A 19544-nucleotide genomic window follows, 5' to 3' on the forward strand; every position below is an offset into this window, starting at 1 on the left:
AGACTCAGATTTCCAAATTCATTTGAGTTACTGGCTGAAGCTTTTAAGTGTTTCTCATACTCCCTGATGCAAATTATTTAGTCAGTTCATTGGTCATAGGTTGAAATCTGTTTTAAGACAATTATTTGGTATTTTTTTCCCATTTCGATATTTAGCAAAATAGCTCCATGAATTAATGTGTTACAAGTTGAATAGTGTCCCCTGAAATATCCACTCAGAACCTCTAAAGACCATATTTGGAAATAGCATTTTTGCAGTTACAATTCAGGTAAGGAGCAAAAATGAGATCCTACAGGATTAGGGGAACCTAAATTCAGTAAAAGTGTCCTTATAAGAGAGAATAAAGAAAAAATGCAGAGACAAATGAGGAAGAGGGTCACATAAAGAAGGGAGCCAATTGGCATTTTAGTCAGCAACCAAGGAGTAAGGAGGGATTATCCTCAGCACCATCAGAGGGGTCATAGCCCTTCCACCTCCTTGATTTCAGGCTCTTGTGATGAGGTCTGTGAGAAAATGAATCTCTGTCATTTAGTCACCAAATTTTGTGGTAGTTTGTTCCAGCAGTCTTGGAAATGTAGGAAATAAGTAAATATCTAATAATAAAATTGAAGTCTCTTTTCTTATGCAGTGGCATGGTAAATAATGTTTAAAATATTCTTTAAATTCATTTTAACAATGAAAATGTCAACCTTACAGTGTTAGTCTGCACGTACAGAGATCAATCAGGAATAGGAATGTGCATATGGAAGAATTACTGAGGAGAAGCTGGAACACATTATCTTAAAATTCTACCAAATTCTTTGTTCCTTTCCCTCCCACAGCCTGCCATACTTTTATTATGCTATAGAAAGTGATGTTAGACATAACATCTCACTCTCAATTAAAAATGTTTACCTCAGTTGAGGATGAAGTTTAGTAGTAGCTTGCACTGTTAAATAAATAAATAAATAAATACAACATTGGATTTTTGTGATGTTCCTCAGACATTACCAAGAGAGGGGGGGAAAGCAGAAAATATTAGTCTCAAAACCTGAATTGTCACAGTTGATTCTGTAAATTCCACTTACTAATAGAATAGAAAGCACAATGAAATTAATAATCTGTATAAATATTGCAAAATTTTTAAGATTTGGTTGATTACACATTAAATATGCATAGAATAACTTTGTTTGCTAGATAATTATGGCATTTTTGAAACTCTTTTGATACAAATATCCTCTGAATTGGTTATTCACATGTTTGGCTTAAACCAGAGATTGTCTGAGTCTGAAAAAAGATCAAACAAAATTTGATCTTTCTATTCCTTTATGAATTATACTTTGTGTTACCAAGTTTCAAGGCTACGTCCTGTGCATACATCTGATATGTTACTCTGCATCATTTCTTTTAATAGAAAATATTTTTACCTTTATTAGGGCATTACTCATACTAGTGAAATTAATTTTGGTAGATTTTTTACTAAAGGAACACAACTAAATTGGATCCAATCCAGACTTGTTTGATGTCAGGGTTTTGAAATTTAACCAGTGTTTTGAATATATTTTTAAAATTTATTTATTACTTCTATTCAGTTGTACATGACACTAGAAAGCTCATTGATTCATTGTACACAAATGGAGAAGAATTTTTCACTTCTCTGGTTATTTATAAAGTAGACTCACACCATTCGTCCCATAATACATGTACCTAGAGCAATGATGTCTGTCTCATTCCACTGTCTTTCCTACCCCTTTGCCCCACCCCCAGCCTTTGCCCTATTCAAAGTTTCTCCACTCATCCCATCCCCCGCCCATTATCTATTAGTATCCTTTCATCAGAGAAAACATTCAGCCTCTGTATTTTTGAGATTGATTTATTGTACTTAGCATGATATTTTCCAACTCCATCCATTTACTTGCAAATACCATAATTTTATTTTCTTTTATTGCTGAGTAGTATTCCATTGTGTATATGTACCACATTTTCTTTATCCATTCCTGCTATTGAAGGGCGTCTAGGTTGCTTCCACAGTTTAGCAATTGTGAATTGTGCTGCTATAAACATTGAGATGGCTACGTCACTACAGCATGCTGTTTTTAAGTCTTTACAATATAGACTGAGGAGTGTAATAGCTGAGTCAAATGGTGCTTGCATTGCAAGTTTTCTAAGGAATCTCCATACTGCTCTCCAGATTGGTTGCACCAATTTACCCTGCATCATCCTAAACATTAAGTATTAATTATTTCCCTAGAGTAACTGTGTTCATCTCAAACAAAGCCTTTAACTTCATTTTGTTATTAAAAATTATATCACCAAACCTTCCCTTTTATATGAGAGTAGATAATTATAAAGCATAAACTTAATAGGTACTTCACTTATATTTTAGTTGTAATGCAGGGATCACATACACATCACCATGATTCTGGACAATTAGTGTTATACTGGATTACACATTTTGCAATGAGGTATGGAAATGCAACTCAAGATTGGTTCACTCTAGGAACAAAATGGGAACTTCCAGTGTTAATTACACTACGGAAGCCTGAACATATGTATGTGTGGTGGGGTTAGGGGTGTGATATTATAGTTATTGGGGAATGAGAAACATATTTTCCCTCTTCTGAAACATTTATATCAAATTGAGTATTTTTAATGAATATCCTTAGGAATAAATGAGTTTTTTTATGGTATATTGGCTTGTATATGGAGAGAGGATGAATTTCTTTTGATCTTTTTATTGTGAATACAATAAGATGATGATAAAGGACAATGCAGAAAAGAAGTCAGAAAAACTGTGATTATTTAATTATTAGTAGCACAAATCAGCAAAAATTTCAGACCTAAGATAATCAACATCTTTAATTATTGATTAAATTATTAAATGTACTAAAATATTTCTCTACAACTCTGAAAGTACATAAATTAGGTAAGATAATAAGAATGGTTTACCCTCTGATCATAATTTGTTAGATTTTCAGGGAAGCAGTCTGTGAGTTATAGATATTTACAAAGGAATACACAAAATTTCACAGAAATCTATTTATTAAAATTGCATGTAGTGCTAAAATGTTTTGGAGTCTACTAACTTCTATGTAGACTCTCTCACATTTCCATACTTCATGTTAAATGTCTGTGAGTTCAACGTGGGTATGAGCACTCAGACACTCAGCTACCCACTGGTAGGAGGTATCTTAAGAACTGAGTTGAAAATAAAAGTAAAGAAGCAACGGATATAAGCTTTCTTAACTCATCAAAATTGGCTAAACTTAAAATTTTAAAGCTATTTGGATGAAGTGAACATTGTACACAAGATCAGGAGAATATTTATATCAAATCTAATTATGTTGGACCCATAATAGGCAGCAAAGAAGAGAATAAATATCAGGAAACAGACCAGAGTCCCAGGTGTGCTATTCAGTATAGTGTTGCACCTGTGTAAGCATTTTTTTTAATTAAATTTCTAAAAGGTAGGAGTTAGTAAATTTTAGTAAGTAATAGCACGAGTCAAGACATTGATGAACCTACTAGCTGAAGACAATAAGGAAAGAACACAAGCAAATCAGGACATCTGAGTGACATGAAGAGTGTCTGCTGCTCCCATTCCATGACAAGATGTTAAAACCAGCTCTCCACTACTTTGCCTGACCTCCACTCAGGAAGAGCATGAAGAAAATGGAGAGTGTCCTCCTGAAGAGAGTATGGAGCAAGTACCTGCTCTTGTGAAGAGCACCAGGTGGTAGTGATGCCAGAGAAGGGTCACTATACCATTTCAGAAAACTGGCAGAGAAGTCTAAATCTCTCAATTAACATCATCAATCAAAAAAGGCTTAAAACTTTGATATGTAAAAGAAATACATTTGAATATTATTCAAAGCCTACAAGGAATTACAAAATAACTCACAGAAGCAACTAGAAAGTAAGATGCGGTTTCATACAGTTGGCAAAAATGTTTTAAGCTATGTGTTAGTAAAATGTATTAGCACTTTGAATATATTATGCAAATTAGATGAAAAAATAGATAACAGTGAGTTCATTTATTAATCTAGAGATAACCGATATTGTATTATTTTCTGATTCCACAAGGATATTAATGACCTATAAACAGCTCCATTTTGTAAGTCACTACTAACAGAATGGCTCACTGTGATATTGTTTTACTTGTTTTAAGTCTCTCTCTCTCTCTGTCTCTCTCTCTCTCTCTCTCTCTCTCACACACACACACACACACACACACACATATGCACATCTCTGGCCAAATGTTATTTATGAAAATACAACCACATCGGTATACACATTGGATATATTAAAGATATAAGGTTTGCATGTATCTATTCATCTCCATTTTATACAATTCTATCTTAGTCTTCAATAATTTCTTAATAACAAGAAATGATTAGTATAGTCTTCTTACATTGTGATTTCTATTTCTTAGTTTGTATATTTATATATAAATGTGCATGTTTAATTGTATGTGTGGGGGGTGTGCGTGTGAGTGTGTGTGTGTGTGTGTGTGTGTCTGTGTGTGTGTGGTTGCCCTATAAACTTGTTGCTTTTGGAATCTACCACATGCACATTACAAATATTTTTTAAACCAATGAATTCATTGAAATGTACCCTAGAATATATTTTAATTATTTAACTTTAATGATACATTTATTTAACCTAATATGTATAAAATATTACAATGTCCACATAAAATCAGAAAATAAATTTGCAATATTTTTACGTTCTCTTTTCCTTACTAAGTTTTTGAAAGCAAGTGTGTAGTTCATATTTCCAGCACACCTCAATTAAGAGCTAACACATTACAAGGTCTCAAAAGCCACCTGGGGTGAGTGACCACCATATTGGACAGAGTAAGCTTAGAATTTCCCCCTGTAGTTTCTCCTGCTTTCCTCTGTCCTGCCCCCTGGGCTCCCTGCTGCTTCTTTTTTCTGTATCTGGGGCAGCTCATGCTTTTTGAAAGTCCTCTGCTAAATAAATTATTTTTGATGAGGGTGAAAAAAACTCTCAGAACTTAGTGACTAAAAACTATCTCTTGCCATTCTGTAAGCTGACAGGGTGGATATTGTGCCATTATCACCAAGGCCCATGCACACTGCTGCGATTATGTGAACAGAGCTAGTACTAATACTTCCACTCCAAGATGGTATCTGCTTATACGTTAGGTGATCTGGTGCTGAGTATTGACCGGGGTGCCTTTTTCCAGCAGCAACTTAACCTGCTTTTAAGTTCCACTGGCTTCCTTATTTGATGCTCTCAGAGTTGGAAAAGAGTGAAAGTAGAAGCTATAAGACATCTTGCTGCTTCCCTCCAGAATCTGCAAGGCATTCATACCACACTTTCTTGGACAAGAAAGTCACAGTTATGACTTAATGTGTCCATCACTGTACTGTGTGCCCTAGCAGGAGCATACTCTCCAGAGAGAAAAGACCTCCTAACTACTGGAGTTCATGGTTTCACTTCCAGAAAGGAAGTTTTCAGTGGGTGGATCATCAATAGGTAGAAAAGCCATTCCCTTTACACTTTGGGCTCATTTATCCTGATCTCAGAAATTATTCCAGAAATTGCAATGCATTTTGGTTGCAGAGTCTATATATTGAGCCTATGTATCACATTCCAGCAGATAGTACTATAGAGGTAATCTTTCCATCCTTCTGAAATATTACCATACAACTTTTCTCAGCCAAATTTGAAAAGACAACCCCCATTTTAAATTTGCAGTTCTTCCTGAAAGCCTTCTTTGTTCACTGCTGTCCTTCAGGGCTACCCCAGCGATGGACGATTGTGCTGCAGCTATCTACCATTAGGTTGTGCCAGCATATCAAGGGGGATCTTAGGAAAAAAAGGTCTCAGTGCTGTCTGCATATTCAAGTTGTCAAGTGAATGAGCTCATAAACTCTTGAGTTTATGAATTCAGGCTGAACAGAAGGAAGCAATGAAGTAAGAGTATGTAACCTGGATATTGGTGACACATTCTCTTGTGATTTTAAAAAGAGGAGTGCAGCTGATTGCTGCCATGCCTAATATGATAGATGGGTAGGATCACCAACATCCTGCTCAAAATGGGACATTTGGGTTGCATGGTAGCTTGCGGATCTTTTACCAATCACTGTTGCTATGAGGATGTGTTAAAATGACAGAGGCTGTTTCTCAAAAGGTGAATGTTACTGTTTCCCTTAACATTCTGATGTGTAATTTATTATGTGTCTTATGTAACATTCTGATAACCTCTATCTGCCATGTATCCTACAAGGACAATCATATACACTGGGTTATGTGGCCCAAGTAACTGAACAGCCTGTATGGAAGACTGCACTTGTTATAAAGTTTTCTTTTGTTATGGTACTCACTTAGTAGGAACCACATTTTGATGAGTTTTATAGACAGGCTAGAGTAACATACCTGAATCTCCTATATGCTTTCTTCAAAATATAGAGATACCCTGATTTTCTGAAGTAGACGAGGCAGTATTTCATCTTCATTTATTTATTTTTAATCATAGAGGGCATTTTAATTATATGTAAACTAAGTACTTAACTTCATGCTGCCATTTTTCTGTGTAATTTCAAGAAAATACCACTTATTAATGATAGTATAAGAGACTTGCCTTAATTGCCTGTGTAGGTGCTTGTGAGGAATAATTTGCTGTTGATTCTCTAGAGTTACTGTCCCTGGGGTTGTAAAGTTAGATATAAGATGTTTGGTGTCCCCATTATACTCAGCCTACAGAGAAATAAGAGGGGGTGACCCGTTTCTCTGTGGCAGGTAAGTTTATTCAGGTTTTCTATGAAATTGTGAAAATATTTTTTTCCTAATATTGTAACTGGAATTCTCTTTGACTTTTCCTTTTATTCTAAGTTGCTGTAAATGCAATTGAATTCTGATCCATGGAATAATCATGCAAATATTACAAACTCATTTAAATATTTGGCCTCTAGGTATGTAGACATCCATTTCATGAAGAAAATAAACCCATAAGCCCTAATAAAGTGTGTGTTCCCATTGTTCTCCTTGACCACTCAGCAGGTAATATATTCTATTAAGGAAATAAGCTTATGAGAGAAAAAAGTGCTGAAATGGGATTGTTCCTCTCTTTATCTATAACCCCCTAATATTTTACTTATGTTTAATATAGAACATATTCTCTCACTCTCACTGACTTTAATTGATTTGTGCAAATAAAATACAGTTGCAATACATATTATTCTTTGAAGCAAATAATTCATTTTTTTTCACAGACTCATCACTGGTTTGTGAATTTATATCCATTTCCTATCAGTTATGTGCCTTTCTTGCTTATCGACAGTATTGCCACTCATCACCATAAATCTTATGTTTGACAGGAGCAGGTGTCTTCAACTACACTCTCCCATGGAAGGAAGTTATGTGATGGCTGTAGGAAATCTGAGTCTGGAGACAACTTTTGCCCTCTTAGGTTTCACAGACTTCCCAGAGCTTCAGATTCCTCTCTTTCTCATCTTTCTGTTCATGTACATTATCACCGTGGTGGGAAACCTTGGGATGATAGTGATCATCAACATCAACCCCAAGTTCCATACCCCCATGTACTTCTTTCTCAGTCACCTTTCTTTCGTTGACTTTTGTTACTCTTCCATTGTCACCCCCAAGCTGCTGGAGAACTTGGTCGTGGCGGATAAAAGCATCTTCTACTCCAGCTGCATGCTGCAGTACTTCCTGTCCTGCACAGCTGTGGTGACTGAGTCCTTTCTATTGGCAGTGATGGCCTATGACCGCTTTGTGGCCATCTGTAATCCCCTGCTGTATACAGTGGTCATGTCACAGAGACTCTGTGCCCTACTGGTGGCTGGTTCATATATCTGGGGTATGTTTGGCCCCTTGGTCCTGCTTTGCTATGCTCTTCGGCTGAGCTTTTCTGGATTTAATGTAATCAACCACTTTTTCTGTGAATATACTGCCCTCATTGCTGTCTCCAGCTCTGACATCCATGTCCCACACTTGCTGCTTTTTGGCTTTGCCACCTTCAACGAGGTAAGCACACTACTGATCATCCTTACCTCCTATGTGTTTATTTTTGTAACTGTGTTAAAAATCCGTTCTGCCAGTGGGCGTCGCAAAGCCTTCTCCACCTGTGCCTCCCACCTGACTGCCATCACCATCTTCCATGGGACGATCCTTTCTCTCTACTGTGTGCCCAACTCCAAAAACTCCCGGCAAACAGTCAAAGTGGCCTCTGTGTTTTACACAGTTGTTAACCCCATGCTGAATCCCCTGATCTACAGCCTGAGGAACAAAGATGTCAAAGAGGCTGTCTGGAAATTGGTAGGGAAAAAAATACCATTTCACTGAACCAGTCTCAAGAAACGTTTTCATCCTAATGAATAAGAGAACAGAACAGAACCTGTTTCCAAGCCTACAGCACATGTTTCTGTGAGGTTTGTATAGATGATTGGGAAGCATGGACTGATAAATTCAAATCTCATGAAGAAAAGAAAGAAGTGTAATATTGAGATGAATTTCATAAGATTCTGATCCATGAAACATCTACTTCTTTGAAGTCTCTGAACTCAAATATTTAAAAAATCACAAAATATGATAGATCATATAGTGTGGGGGCTACAGCCACTACAAGAATGATTGTAGCTCACCACAGAATTTTTTTTTCCTCATTTGTTAATGTGTATGCTAATGAGTGCCTGGCCTTTAAGGTCATTTGAGTTGTGTCATGGAAGTATTGTGTCAATGTGGGGAGATAAAGATGGATATGCTCTGCGATTAAAAAATAAAAAAACTTTCTGATACCTTGATGCCATGGTTCTGTGAATTTTAGAACTTGAGAGAGTCTGGCAGTTAAAACATCCAAGTCATCTTCTGCTGAGACACAGGATAAGGACAATTATGTTTGTTGGGTATATGGCTACACTAACCTTGAATGACTGATGTGACTTGAAACAGGAACTGAACTCTATTTCTGACTACAGATCTAGTGCCCTTTCTGTTTAGTGCTGCTGAGACTTTTAGCAGAAGAGTGCGTAAAAATTAATTCTGTCTTTCGGAAAAGACAAACATTGGAATCTTCAATATTTCTAGGTAGCACACTGATATTACTAGTCAAAATGTTGCAGTCCCAGAATCTTCATACCTGGGAATCTCTAACGTTGTCTAATCCAGGTTATCCAGAATATAAGCAATAAATAAATCATTTGGTTTCTATGAAAGTTACTGGGATAGCAATTCATTCCTCTAAACTTTGTTTAATAAAGGAACTGTATTCAAAGTATTTTTCCTGTATGAATTGCATTTTAAAGTCATTTAATAGTTAACATGAGAGGAAGTTCAGATGAAATCAAGGCTGAAAAAGCAGAAATTAGAAAATCACAACTCTAGAAGTGTTCATCTGAAAAAAAAAAAATTAAAAGACCATAGTGATGGCGATGATTTCAATGGGTATTAAAATCATTAGGTAAAAGAGAGTGGGTAATTTTAAAGTAATCAACCTGACGCTGTCCCTACATGCAGGGTGCACTCCACATAGTCTTCATACCAGAATGCTCAAGAAATACATGTAGGACAGGGAAAATTAATCCATGCTTCAATAGTTCTTGGAGTTCCTTGTTTTGAGGCTTGCAGTATTGATGAAAGTATTTCATTGCTGTTTCCCTGGAAGTCTTCAAATGACTGAAAGATTTACTGTAATATTGATGTACTGTGTCTGGTTTTACTATTACAGATTTTTTCTGGTGATCTGAAATTTTTATCAGTAATGAACTAACAAAAGTGTGCCACAATAGCACTCTACTAACGTCATTCAATATTTCCTCATTGTCCTATGACAAAACCAAGTTAGTGGCATAAATATAGCCTTGAAGGACAAACACAGCTATATCTTATATTGTCCTTGTTATATATTTACAAAGAAATTGAGAAAATGCACAGAAGGCTCACATACTCCAGAGTTGTTAAGATACATAAATAAAAGACCTTCTATTTGAAAATAAATGAGTTTGCTCTTCTCTGCAACAAACTCAAAACTCTGCTCCTTCACAAAGGCACCTTGCCTGACATTCTAATTAAAATGACAACTATGCTAACATCTATTTTGGCACTAAGGGAAATGATCACATATTTAACTATCCTACTTTAAATATAACTTTGATGAGCAAAGAAACACTGTCTCACCAATTCTTAAAACAGTACCTGGCTCAAGGTAAGCCTGTCATAAATATTTATTGTATAAATAAATGAATGAACAATTAAATGAATAAATCACATATCATAATTATGGACTCAATCTTCTTTCCCTGATTCCTGTACCAGAAAACAATGATCATGGAATAATAATTGTTTTAATTCTGATTATGAAATGCATACTTTTCAAACAGTGTGTGCTCAATGGTTATTACTTATTATCACTTATTACTGGAGAAAGATTAGATATCTTTGGAGAGGAATGTTTTAATGAGATTTCATTTTGTATTCTTATATCAAAAGCATATCCTTGGACATAATTGGTATGCAAACATTCTGAGTGACTGGGCATGAAAATATTCTAAAGAAGCTATTTTAGGATTTTCTGAAGGAGAATAATTGAGATATCAGTATTCATTTGCAAATAATTTCTCCTTGCTGTACATTTGTTAAAAATACTGAGGTGCCACAAAAAATAAAACACATGGTGGGAAGTGGGTTGGCAAACACAATTGTACTTCTGCAGAAGGGTGCACTCCCAAAGAGAATCTGAAGGACAAGTTCATCTAGGAAGGCAGTAGGATAATATTCATTCCTAAAGAGATAACACCCTTTTTTTCTGGCTCCTGATAAGAGGAGTCTCTGGTTATATTCAACAAGATTAGCTAATTTAAAATCTGGGGTGGGCATTAAACAGGGCTACAGTTGTGATTGGATACATATTACAGAATTGTAAAAATGACTTCATTCTGACCACATGGTTCCCAAGCTTAAGAAGCATCCATTCTACAGGTGAAACAATTACAGTAAACATGCATGTGCAACATTGCAGGTTCAACTATAATAGAAAGGAAAACATAAATATCATATATTATTTTAGAAATACAATATGTCTATTGCAATAAGCTTGGCTAAAGAAATATCAGTACAGAAGACCTTTTTTTCATTTTTACTGCCAAATTTTAAAATATTATTTTAATAGGTAAATTATAATTGTGTACATTTACTTTAAATAATCACTTAATGTAGTAATATTCAGAATTTTTTTGAACTCTCTGTCCTCTACTTTCCCACAGTTCTGGTAGGTTTAGCTCTGTCCCAGTTGCATGAAAGGTCATATTTATTGTTCAACAATTATTCATGGTATACTTTGTGCTAGTTATTAGTCTAGCAGCTTATAATATATCAGTGTACTCAACAATGAATTTCTCACTTTCCCAGAAAATTTATTTTAGCAAAGGGAAACAAATTATATATTTAAAATGCAGAACAAAAGAATTTAAGAAATACATTTTTCTGTTTTAAACAGTTTAAATGGTAATATTGTGGAATAGGTAATCCCTTCAGTTATAGTAGTGTGCTCATATAAGACTTCACTAAAAAGATATATTTTGGGCTGGGGATGTGGCTTAAGTGGTAACACGCTCAACTGGCATGCACAGGGTGATAGGTTCAATCCTCAGCACCATATAAAATAAAAATGTTGTGTCCACTGAAAACTGAAAAATAAATATTAATTTTTTTCTCTATCCCTCTGTCTCTCCCTGTCTTCTCTCTCTCTCTCTCTCTCTCTCTCTCTCTCTCTCTCTCTCTCTCTCTCTCTCTCTCTTTCTCTCTCTCTCTCTCTCTCTCTCTCTCAAAAAAAAAAAAAAGATATATAAGCAGAAATTAAAAGGAAAGAATTCCAGTAAGAGGGAGTTGAAGGAGTGTGGTCTTCTTTTAAGAAACAATGAGGAAGTCAGAGTATCTGCATGCACAGCTAGTGTAATAGTTAGCTTGTACTCACTGTGATCTGACAAGGACAAGTTACAGGAGGAAACAGTTTCAGAGGATCAGTGCATGGTTGGCCCACTCTGAAGCTGAGGGCCAGAGATAGGGCAGATCAACATGGTAGTATGATAGTTTGGAGGGAAGGAGTTCATGACAAGGCACCCAGTAAGCAGAGAACTCTACACACTAAAGGCAAAATGTAAACTCCCAGGGAACATCCCACTGAAAACCTTTCTCTAGCCACTTTTTACCTGTCTACACTTACTGCCTTGTTTATTTATATCAGTGGATTAATCCAACATTTAAATGACATGTCTCATAATCTAATCATTTCACCTCTCAAAAGTTGTGCATAGTCTCACAAATGACCTTTTCAGGGTCCTCCCACATCTGAACCAGGTAGGGGAAAGAAACTACAGATGGGGCCAAGATTTAGCAGAAACTTGATCATTTATCCAGTTGAATGTTGACCTTTGTAAATCTTTCTGCTTTAACTTTCAGTGAAGCATTACAACCTGAACATCTGGATATTCACTCTTTTCCAATATGAACAAATTATTTAATAAGGTAGAAAAGTATTAGGCCTAGCAAATATTAGCAAATCATTTTTATATTGATGATTCTAATATATGTTTCTATACATGAAATTTGTGGAGCATAAAATTTATGAAATTTATGGGGCAAAAGACAGTAATGAAGGTATGAGAAAGGTGAATTTAATATGTGTTATATAAAATGCTCCTGATGCTGCTAGTTTTTTTCTCTAAATTTTCTCAGATATTAAAATTATATCAACTTGAGGTGATTAATTTTAATTGCTTGTGTACGACCTCAAGAGAATTAAGCAATTGATTGTCTCTAGGGTTCTTATATCCAAAACTAGCTATAGATATAAGAATATTTGAATTGCCCCAATGAAGCGAGCTCCTGCCTTAGCTGTGAGCAGGTTTGTTTTCAAATTCAAAAGACATATTGGTTTAAATTCAATGTAGGAAACCGACCCTCTTAAAACTAGAGTTTTCTTGAGAAATAGATGTGAAAGAACCAGGAACAGTGAGTACACTTTTTCTACAAAGTTTCATATTAGAGGGCCATCTTAACTAGCCCCTCACCAGTATCACTAAAACAAAAAAATCATGTATTGTCTCACTTTTGCAAATTTTGAAGGAGTTATCAAGATAGAATATTTAAATAAAATGAAATAGACATTGAATAGAATGTCTATAAAAAAAGAATCTTATTTGATTAAAGTTAGAAGAATGTAACCACTGATAGCAAAAAATAACAGCTCAACTGAAAAAAAATACTGGGATAAAGATTTCAGCTATAATTTTTTTCCTGGACTGGAAGTTCATATAAGTTTTATTTTTTTATTTTTTTTTAACCCGGGATTTAATAATAGCATTTATGATAATGCAGTCATGGCATTAAATGTAAAAATAGTTTTAAATAAAATTTAAGATTATTTAGATAAATAAAGCATGGTAGTAAGAAAATAGATAATAGAATGTCTGGTTTGTGCATTGTCTTTTGAGGTTGTCTTTAATAGGTAAATTCATTAGGATAGGAAAAGATATTATCATTGAATGTCTCAGCATATGATTAGATATCTTTATTGATGGGCTATGTAATGACTATTTCATAGATTCTGTGACTAAAGATGACTTTTCATAAATAGTAGGGGAAGGATGCTGGCATGGTTAGATATGAGAGGTTTTTGGCACTAATAACAGAAATATGTTTCTTTTATATTACCCTCCTCTCCCTGCAATGAAACATCTTCAGGGTATAGTACTACCTAAAATTGTTAATTCTACTCTTCTACGGGTAACATAAGCACAGAATAAAAATATGGTGTATTTTAAAGTTAGAGAAAGAGAGACAAAAGAGAGACTGAGTGCATGATACCCAGGAGAGGGATATTTCTATGTCAGAGTTATATTATAGTTAGTTACTTCTGGCTGAGAAAAGTACCTAGATTCCCCTCTAATATGTATCATCTTGATAGTGCTTTCTAGTACATTTCTTTGTCATATAGCCCATCACAGAATTACCTCAAATAGAATTAGAATTTTCAGTTTGCTTACTTGTTGTAAACATGATTATTAATAAAAAAATTCTAATATCTAAATCTAGAATCAGGACCAGACACTGGTAGATAAGAAGTAGATATATCACTGGAGGACTGAGGATCTTTGCTTCAGTCATAGATGTGTAGAGTGTTATTAGTCTGCATTCCATTGGGAAACTCAAGATTTCTTTGGCTCTAGAATAAGAAAGTAAATTAAAATATGTTTATAAATTGTTCCAGTTATATTTTTTTTCTTTCAGACATTGAGCAAAGTTTGTACTAGAACTCCTTAAGTCAAACAGCATACTTGCTGCAAATTTAATTCAGATTTGTGCTGATATCACAATACTAGGTCAAAAAAGAGGATTTAAGTGATATGTGGAATTAAAAACAAATGCACAAGGTTAAGAATTAGCATGTCAATATATAAAGGAACATTTATAAAAATTAATTTATTTAAAAGCTTCCAATCTTTTCGCTGGTTAAAGGACTGAGATCATCCATTATCATTAATAATTAGATTTATCTTATACAAATTTACAATTTTAAACAATGGTTGAAAGTTTTATGTGAACATTTGTTAAAATGGCCATTACCATGGATCTGAATTTTTCATAATTGTATTAAAAATTATCTTTCAGAACTCATAATTTAATTCAATAATTGTATGTTTCTAATGTTAAAAAGGGGTTCATACTTTTAAATAGTAGATATGTTGTCTACCACATATAAATAAATATGCAGATTCTGAAAGTGGTAATTTATAAACTTGGAAAACGCAGTAAACCACACTGCATCTGTCCTCACTCTCCCTAATATTTTTGTTTTCAGGATTAACTCAGATTCCAAACAACACAAACATGGTTCTGACAGACAGAAATAAGAGTGGGGCCACCTTCACCCTCTTGGGTTTCTCAGATTATCCAGAACTGCAGGTCCCACTCTTCTTGGTTTTCCTGGCTATCTACAGCGTCACGGTGGTAGGGAACATTGGGATGATTGCCATAATCAAAATTAATCCCAAACTTCACACCCCCATGTACTTTTTCCTCAGCCACCTCTCTTTTGTGGATTTCTGCTATTCCTCCACTGTTGCTCCAAATATGCTGGTGAACCTAGTTGCAAAAGACAGAAGCATCTCCTTTTCAGGATGTGTGGTACAAATTTTTTTCTTTTGTACCTTTGTGGTAACTGAGTCCTTTCTGCTAGCAGTGATGGCCTATGACCGCTTCGTGGCCATCTGCAACCCTCTGCTCTACACACTGGCCATGTCCCAGAAACTCTGTGCTGTGCTGGTGGCCGGATCCTATGCATGGGGGGTGGCCTGTTCCCTGATACTAACGTGCTCTGCTCTACAGCTGTCTTTCCATGGCTCCAACACCATTGATCACTTCTTCTGTGAGTTCTCCTCCCTGTTCTCCCTCTCATGCTCTGATCCCCACATCACCTCTTTGCTGCTCTTTATTTCTGCCACTTTTAATGAAGTCAGCACACTGCTCATCATCCTCACTTCTTACTTGTTCATAGTTGTCACCATCCTCAGGATGCCATCAGCCAGTGGGCGACACAAGGCCTTCTCCACCTGTGCCTCTCACCTGACCTCCATCTCTATCTTCCATGGCACCATCCTGTTCCTCTACTGTGTGCCCAACTCCAAGAACTCCAGGCACACGGTCAAAGTGGCCTCTGTGTTTTACACAGTGGTGATCCCCATGTTGAATCCCCTCATCTACAGTCTGAGAAATAAGGATGTCAAGGACACATCCAGCAAAATATTTGGCAGTAAAGTCTCTTCTTTTTGAACATCATATTACCATGGAATTTTTTTTCCTGATATATAAATTGTGTTCTAGAAGGTTGGTTTTAAGGATAGGATTAAAATGAATAGAGCCAATATTATGGAGTGGAATTGAACTGGATTTCGCTTTCAAGAGATTAAACTTAAATGTCTTTTTCTTGCTGTAAAACATCGGTAATCTTTTTCATTTTCCTTGTTTTACCTACAAAAGTGGAATAATATAACTCACAATCATATAGTGAAGATTAACGAAAAGCCTACATATCACGTGGGATATTGTTCTGCTTAGTAAATATTAGTACTTTATCTATTTTATAAGATATTTGACATAAACTAAGCTCTTAATAAACCTATGCAATAAGTGGCCAAGTAAAAAGTAATAAAATATTAACTATCATGGGGAATTTCAGAGAAGGGAATGTTTAAATGCACTGAGGAACTTGAAAGGAATGTTTTTCTAAAATAGTTATTATGTGAACTTGTCAAGGAAAAGAGAAAGAAAGGATTTTGGAGATATAGTTCAGTGAGAAAGGAGTTTTAGTCAGAAGAAAACAGTGTATACATGAAATCCAGGAGGTAAGAATGTGATATTTTATTTTATTGAGCTAATGTGACACATTTGTGTATGTGCTGCTAGGTGTCTATGTTTATTGTTCAATGTAAACAATTTCCTTGGTATAAATATAAATTTGAAAGAAAGATACTGTGTGTCCTGAAATATTTTTAAAGTAGCTCTGCATGGTAGTGTGATAATCTATGACAGACCCCACCAGAGGATCAAAAGTGGTAGACTTCACCTTAGAAAATGTCTTACATTAAGCTAAGAGACTGGGATGATGGCTTCCTGCTATTATTCCTGCTATTATTAAGCTATTATTCCATCTTGGAAGATATCACACATATTCTCAATTTTACTGAAACTTATTGTTCTGAGCATAAACATAAACTCTGAATTCTCTCAACAAAAATTTTATCTATTTTGTTTTAAGTGTTCCAAGCTAACTATTTATATAATCTTCTTCAAAGTAAATTTGAAAACCATGTATCATCCTAATTAACATAATTAATTAAAATATGAAAACTTTGGTGTTAACAACTACTTTTATTTGAATAACTTGCTCTGCTTTTTCCTTATCTTTACTAAATGTGTCCACATAAAATTCCAAATATTAATCAATACAATGAAAAAATACACTTTTTAACATATTTAACTAAGTGAGAAAAAATACCTGGGGTATACATTTATGAAGGCTTAAGAGCATTATTTGTTATTGTGATATTATTTTAAATGCTTCATAAATACTAAAAATGTTTATTTCATGTGCACTATTAGATAAGGAATCATATAATCCTGTGACCTGGGCACAATGCTATTTTCTTGTAGTCCCAGCTACTTGGGAGAGTGCAGCAAAAGGATCACAAGTTCAAGGCCAGCCTGGGCAACTTAGAAGGGCCTCATTTCAAAATAATATTTTTGTTTGTTTCTTTGTTTGTTTTTGTCTTGTTTTTTGATGAGAGTAATTCACAAAGGAAGATGTAAATGAATAAGAGAAAGTCCATGAATTTGAAGAATAGGAGAAAAGTTATTCTGGGAATGATAGATTTGAAAGGAAACCCAAGAATCTTTAGATTAAGAAAATCTTATCTATCTACGAATAGTTGTTTTGAGAATTTAGGAATAGCTTATCTGTAACTACTTACTTCCATGAAACTTTTAAATGTATGTTGTATTTAGGGGCACCCAGACTGTGGTTTGAACAATGAGTTCATGTTAAAGATCTACAGTCAGGAAAGGCGCAGACATGGAGGGACATTGAGGCATCTCAGTATGATGGCCTTTGGCATTACATAGGGAGTCTGCCCTCCCTGAGCCCTTGCAACTCTGCTTGCCCCACAGTTATGTGGTAGTACAAACTGAAAGTAGCATGTAATGCATCTCAACCAAGCATTCTCTGTATGACAATGGGCAAATTTTGCCTGTCTATTCCTCAGTCACTTCATTTGTAAGGGGCATAAAATCACTGATATCATTTATTTTATAAAGAAGAAATATGATGATAGTTGGATTTAGAAAAGTACCTTGCACATAGGAATTGATCAATAAATGTGTGTCATTATTCTCACTAATGGAGCTTCATGGTCCCCATTCTTTCTGTGGAGAATGATGTGTCTTCAGACTGTATAATGTACAGGAAGGACCTGTTAAGCATAAAGCAGACATACTTATAATATGTGTTCAATCTAACAAAATGATGAAAAGACTCTAAAATGAAACTACAGAATGCTAAAGAAAGAACTTGAAGAAGACCTTAGAAGATGAAAAGATCCCCCATGTTCTTGGATAGGCAGAAATAATATTGTCAAAATGGCCATGTTACCAAAAGCACTATACAGATTTAGTGCAATTCCTAAAATAAGGTTCTTGTGACATACTTCATAAAAATAGAAATAACAGTCATGAAATTCATTTGAAAACGTAAGAGGCACAGGAGAGCCTAAGAATCCTTAGCAAGAAAAGTGAAGCAGGAGGCCTCATAATACCAATCATTAAATTATACTACAGAACTACAGTAACAAAAATGGCATGGTATTGACACAAAAACAGACATGAAGATGAAGAGAAATGGAACAGAATAAAAGAAACAGAGACACACCTACACAAATACAGTTATTACATACTAGGCTAAGGCACTATGCACATACACTAGAGAAAAGATAGCCTCTTCAACAAATGATGCTGGTAAACCTGATAATCCATATGTCACAAAATGAAATTAAACCCCTATCTCTCACCCTGCAAAAAACTGAACTCAAAGTAGGTCAATGACCTAGGCCTTAGAACTGAAATCGTCTGCTAACTAGCTGAAAAAGTAGGCCTTATGTCAGCTTAGGAACCATCTTCCTCAACAAGACTCCTAAAGCATAACAAGTATGATCAAGAATCAATAAATGGAATGATATCAAATTAAAATGCTTCTTTATTATCAAGGAAACAATTAAGAATGTGAGTAGAGAGACTACACAATGAGAAAAAAATCTTTACCACACTGCATTTCAGATAGGGCATTAATCTTTGGATATATAAAGAATTAAAAAAAAATAAAATTAAAGTAAAAAAAACCAAATAACCCAGAAAATAAATGGGCAAAGGAATTGGTCTGGCACTTCACAGAAGAAGAAATAGGATATATATATATATATATATATATATATATATATATATATATATATATATATATATTCAATATCTCTAGCTATTAGAGAATTGCAAATTAAGACTACACTGAGATTCCATCTCACTTCAGTCAGAATGACAATTAAAGAATACAACTAACAATAAATGTTGGCAAGGATGTAGGGAGTAAGGTACTCTCATACACTGCTGGTGGGACTACAAATTGGTGCAACCACTCTGGAAAGCAGTATGAAAATAATTGTTTGAATTCCAAGAGTTTTCTTGATAATTTTTTGATGTCCCACAGAGGTCTGTGATTGTTTTGAGAAGCTTAGGAAACACAGATCCCAGCGAAAAATCCACAAACATAAAGTCCATGATATTTTCAATCATAACATTTTCAGGGTTGGAATTTATGCTTATTATTTTGGAGGGATATATATATATACATATATATATATGTATGAATAACATATTCTAGAAACTGAAAACTTGATTTATTTTCCTGTTTGACATCTATTGTAATCATATGTGAGAGAAGAATGATGTGTAAAGGAGGGAAATAGTATTACAGTTTAAAA

General features: G+C 34.8%; 2 protein-coding genes across 2 annotated transcripts; both read left to right on the forward strand.

Annotated features, from left to right (window-relative positions):
* Positions 1-7371: 7371 nt before the first annotated feature.
* On the forward strand, positions 7372-8310 carry LOC308638865 (olfactory receptor 5D14; the record flags this gene model as incomplete). Its single annotated transcript, XM_081276770.1, has 1 exon — positions 7372-8310. One exon carries the CDS (start codon positions 7372-7374, stop codon positions 8308-8310), a length of 939 nt encoding a protein of 312 aa, XP_081132896.1.
* A 6540-nt stretch (positions 8311-14850) lies between these two features.
* LOC308638835 (olfactory receptor 5D18-like) lies at positions 14851-15792 on the forward strand (the record flags this gene model as incomplete). The annotated part of the gene is made up of 1 exon (XM_081276674.1): positions 14851-15792. One exon carries the CDS (start codon positions 14851-14853, stop codon positions 15790-15792), a length of 942 nt encoding a protein of 313 aa, XP_081132800.1.
* Positions 15793-19544: the final 3752 nt, after the last annotated feature.

This window comes from Spermophilus citellus, assembly GCF_964194105.1.
Source record: "Spermophilus citellus genome assembly, chromosome: 2".
In the NCBI taxonomy this organism is placed as follows: domain Eukaryota; kingdom Metazoa; phylum Chordata; class Mammalia; order Rodentia; family Sciuridae; genus Spermophilus; species Spermophilus citellus.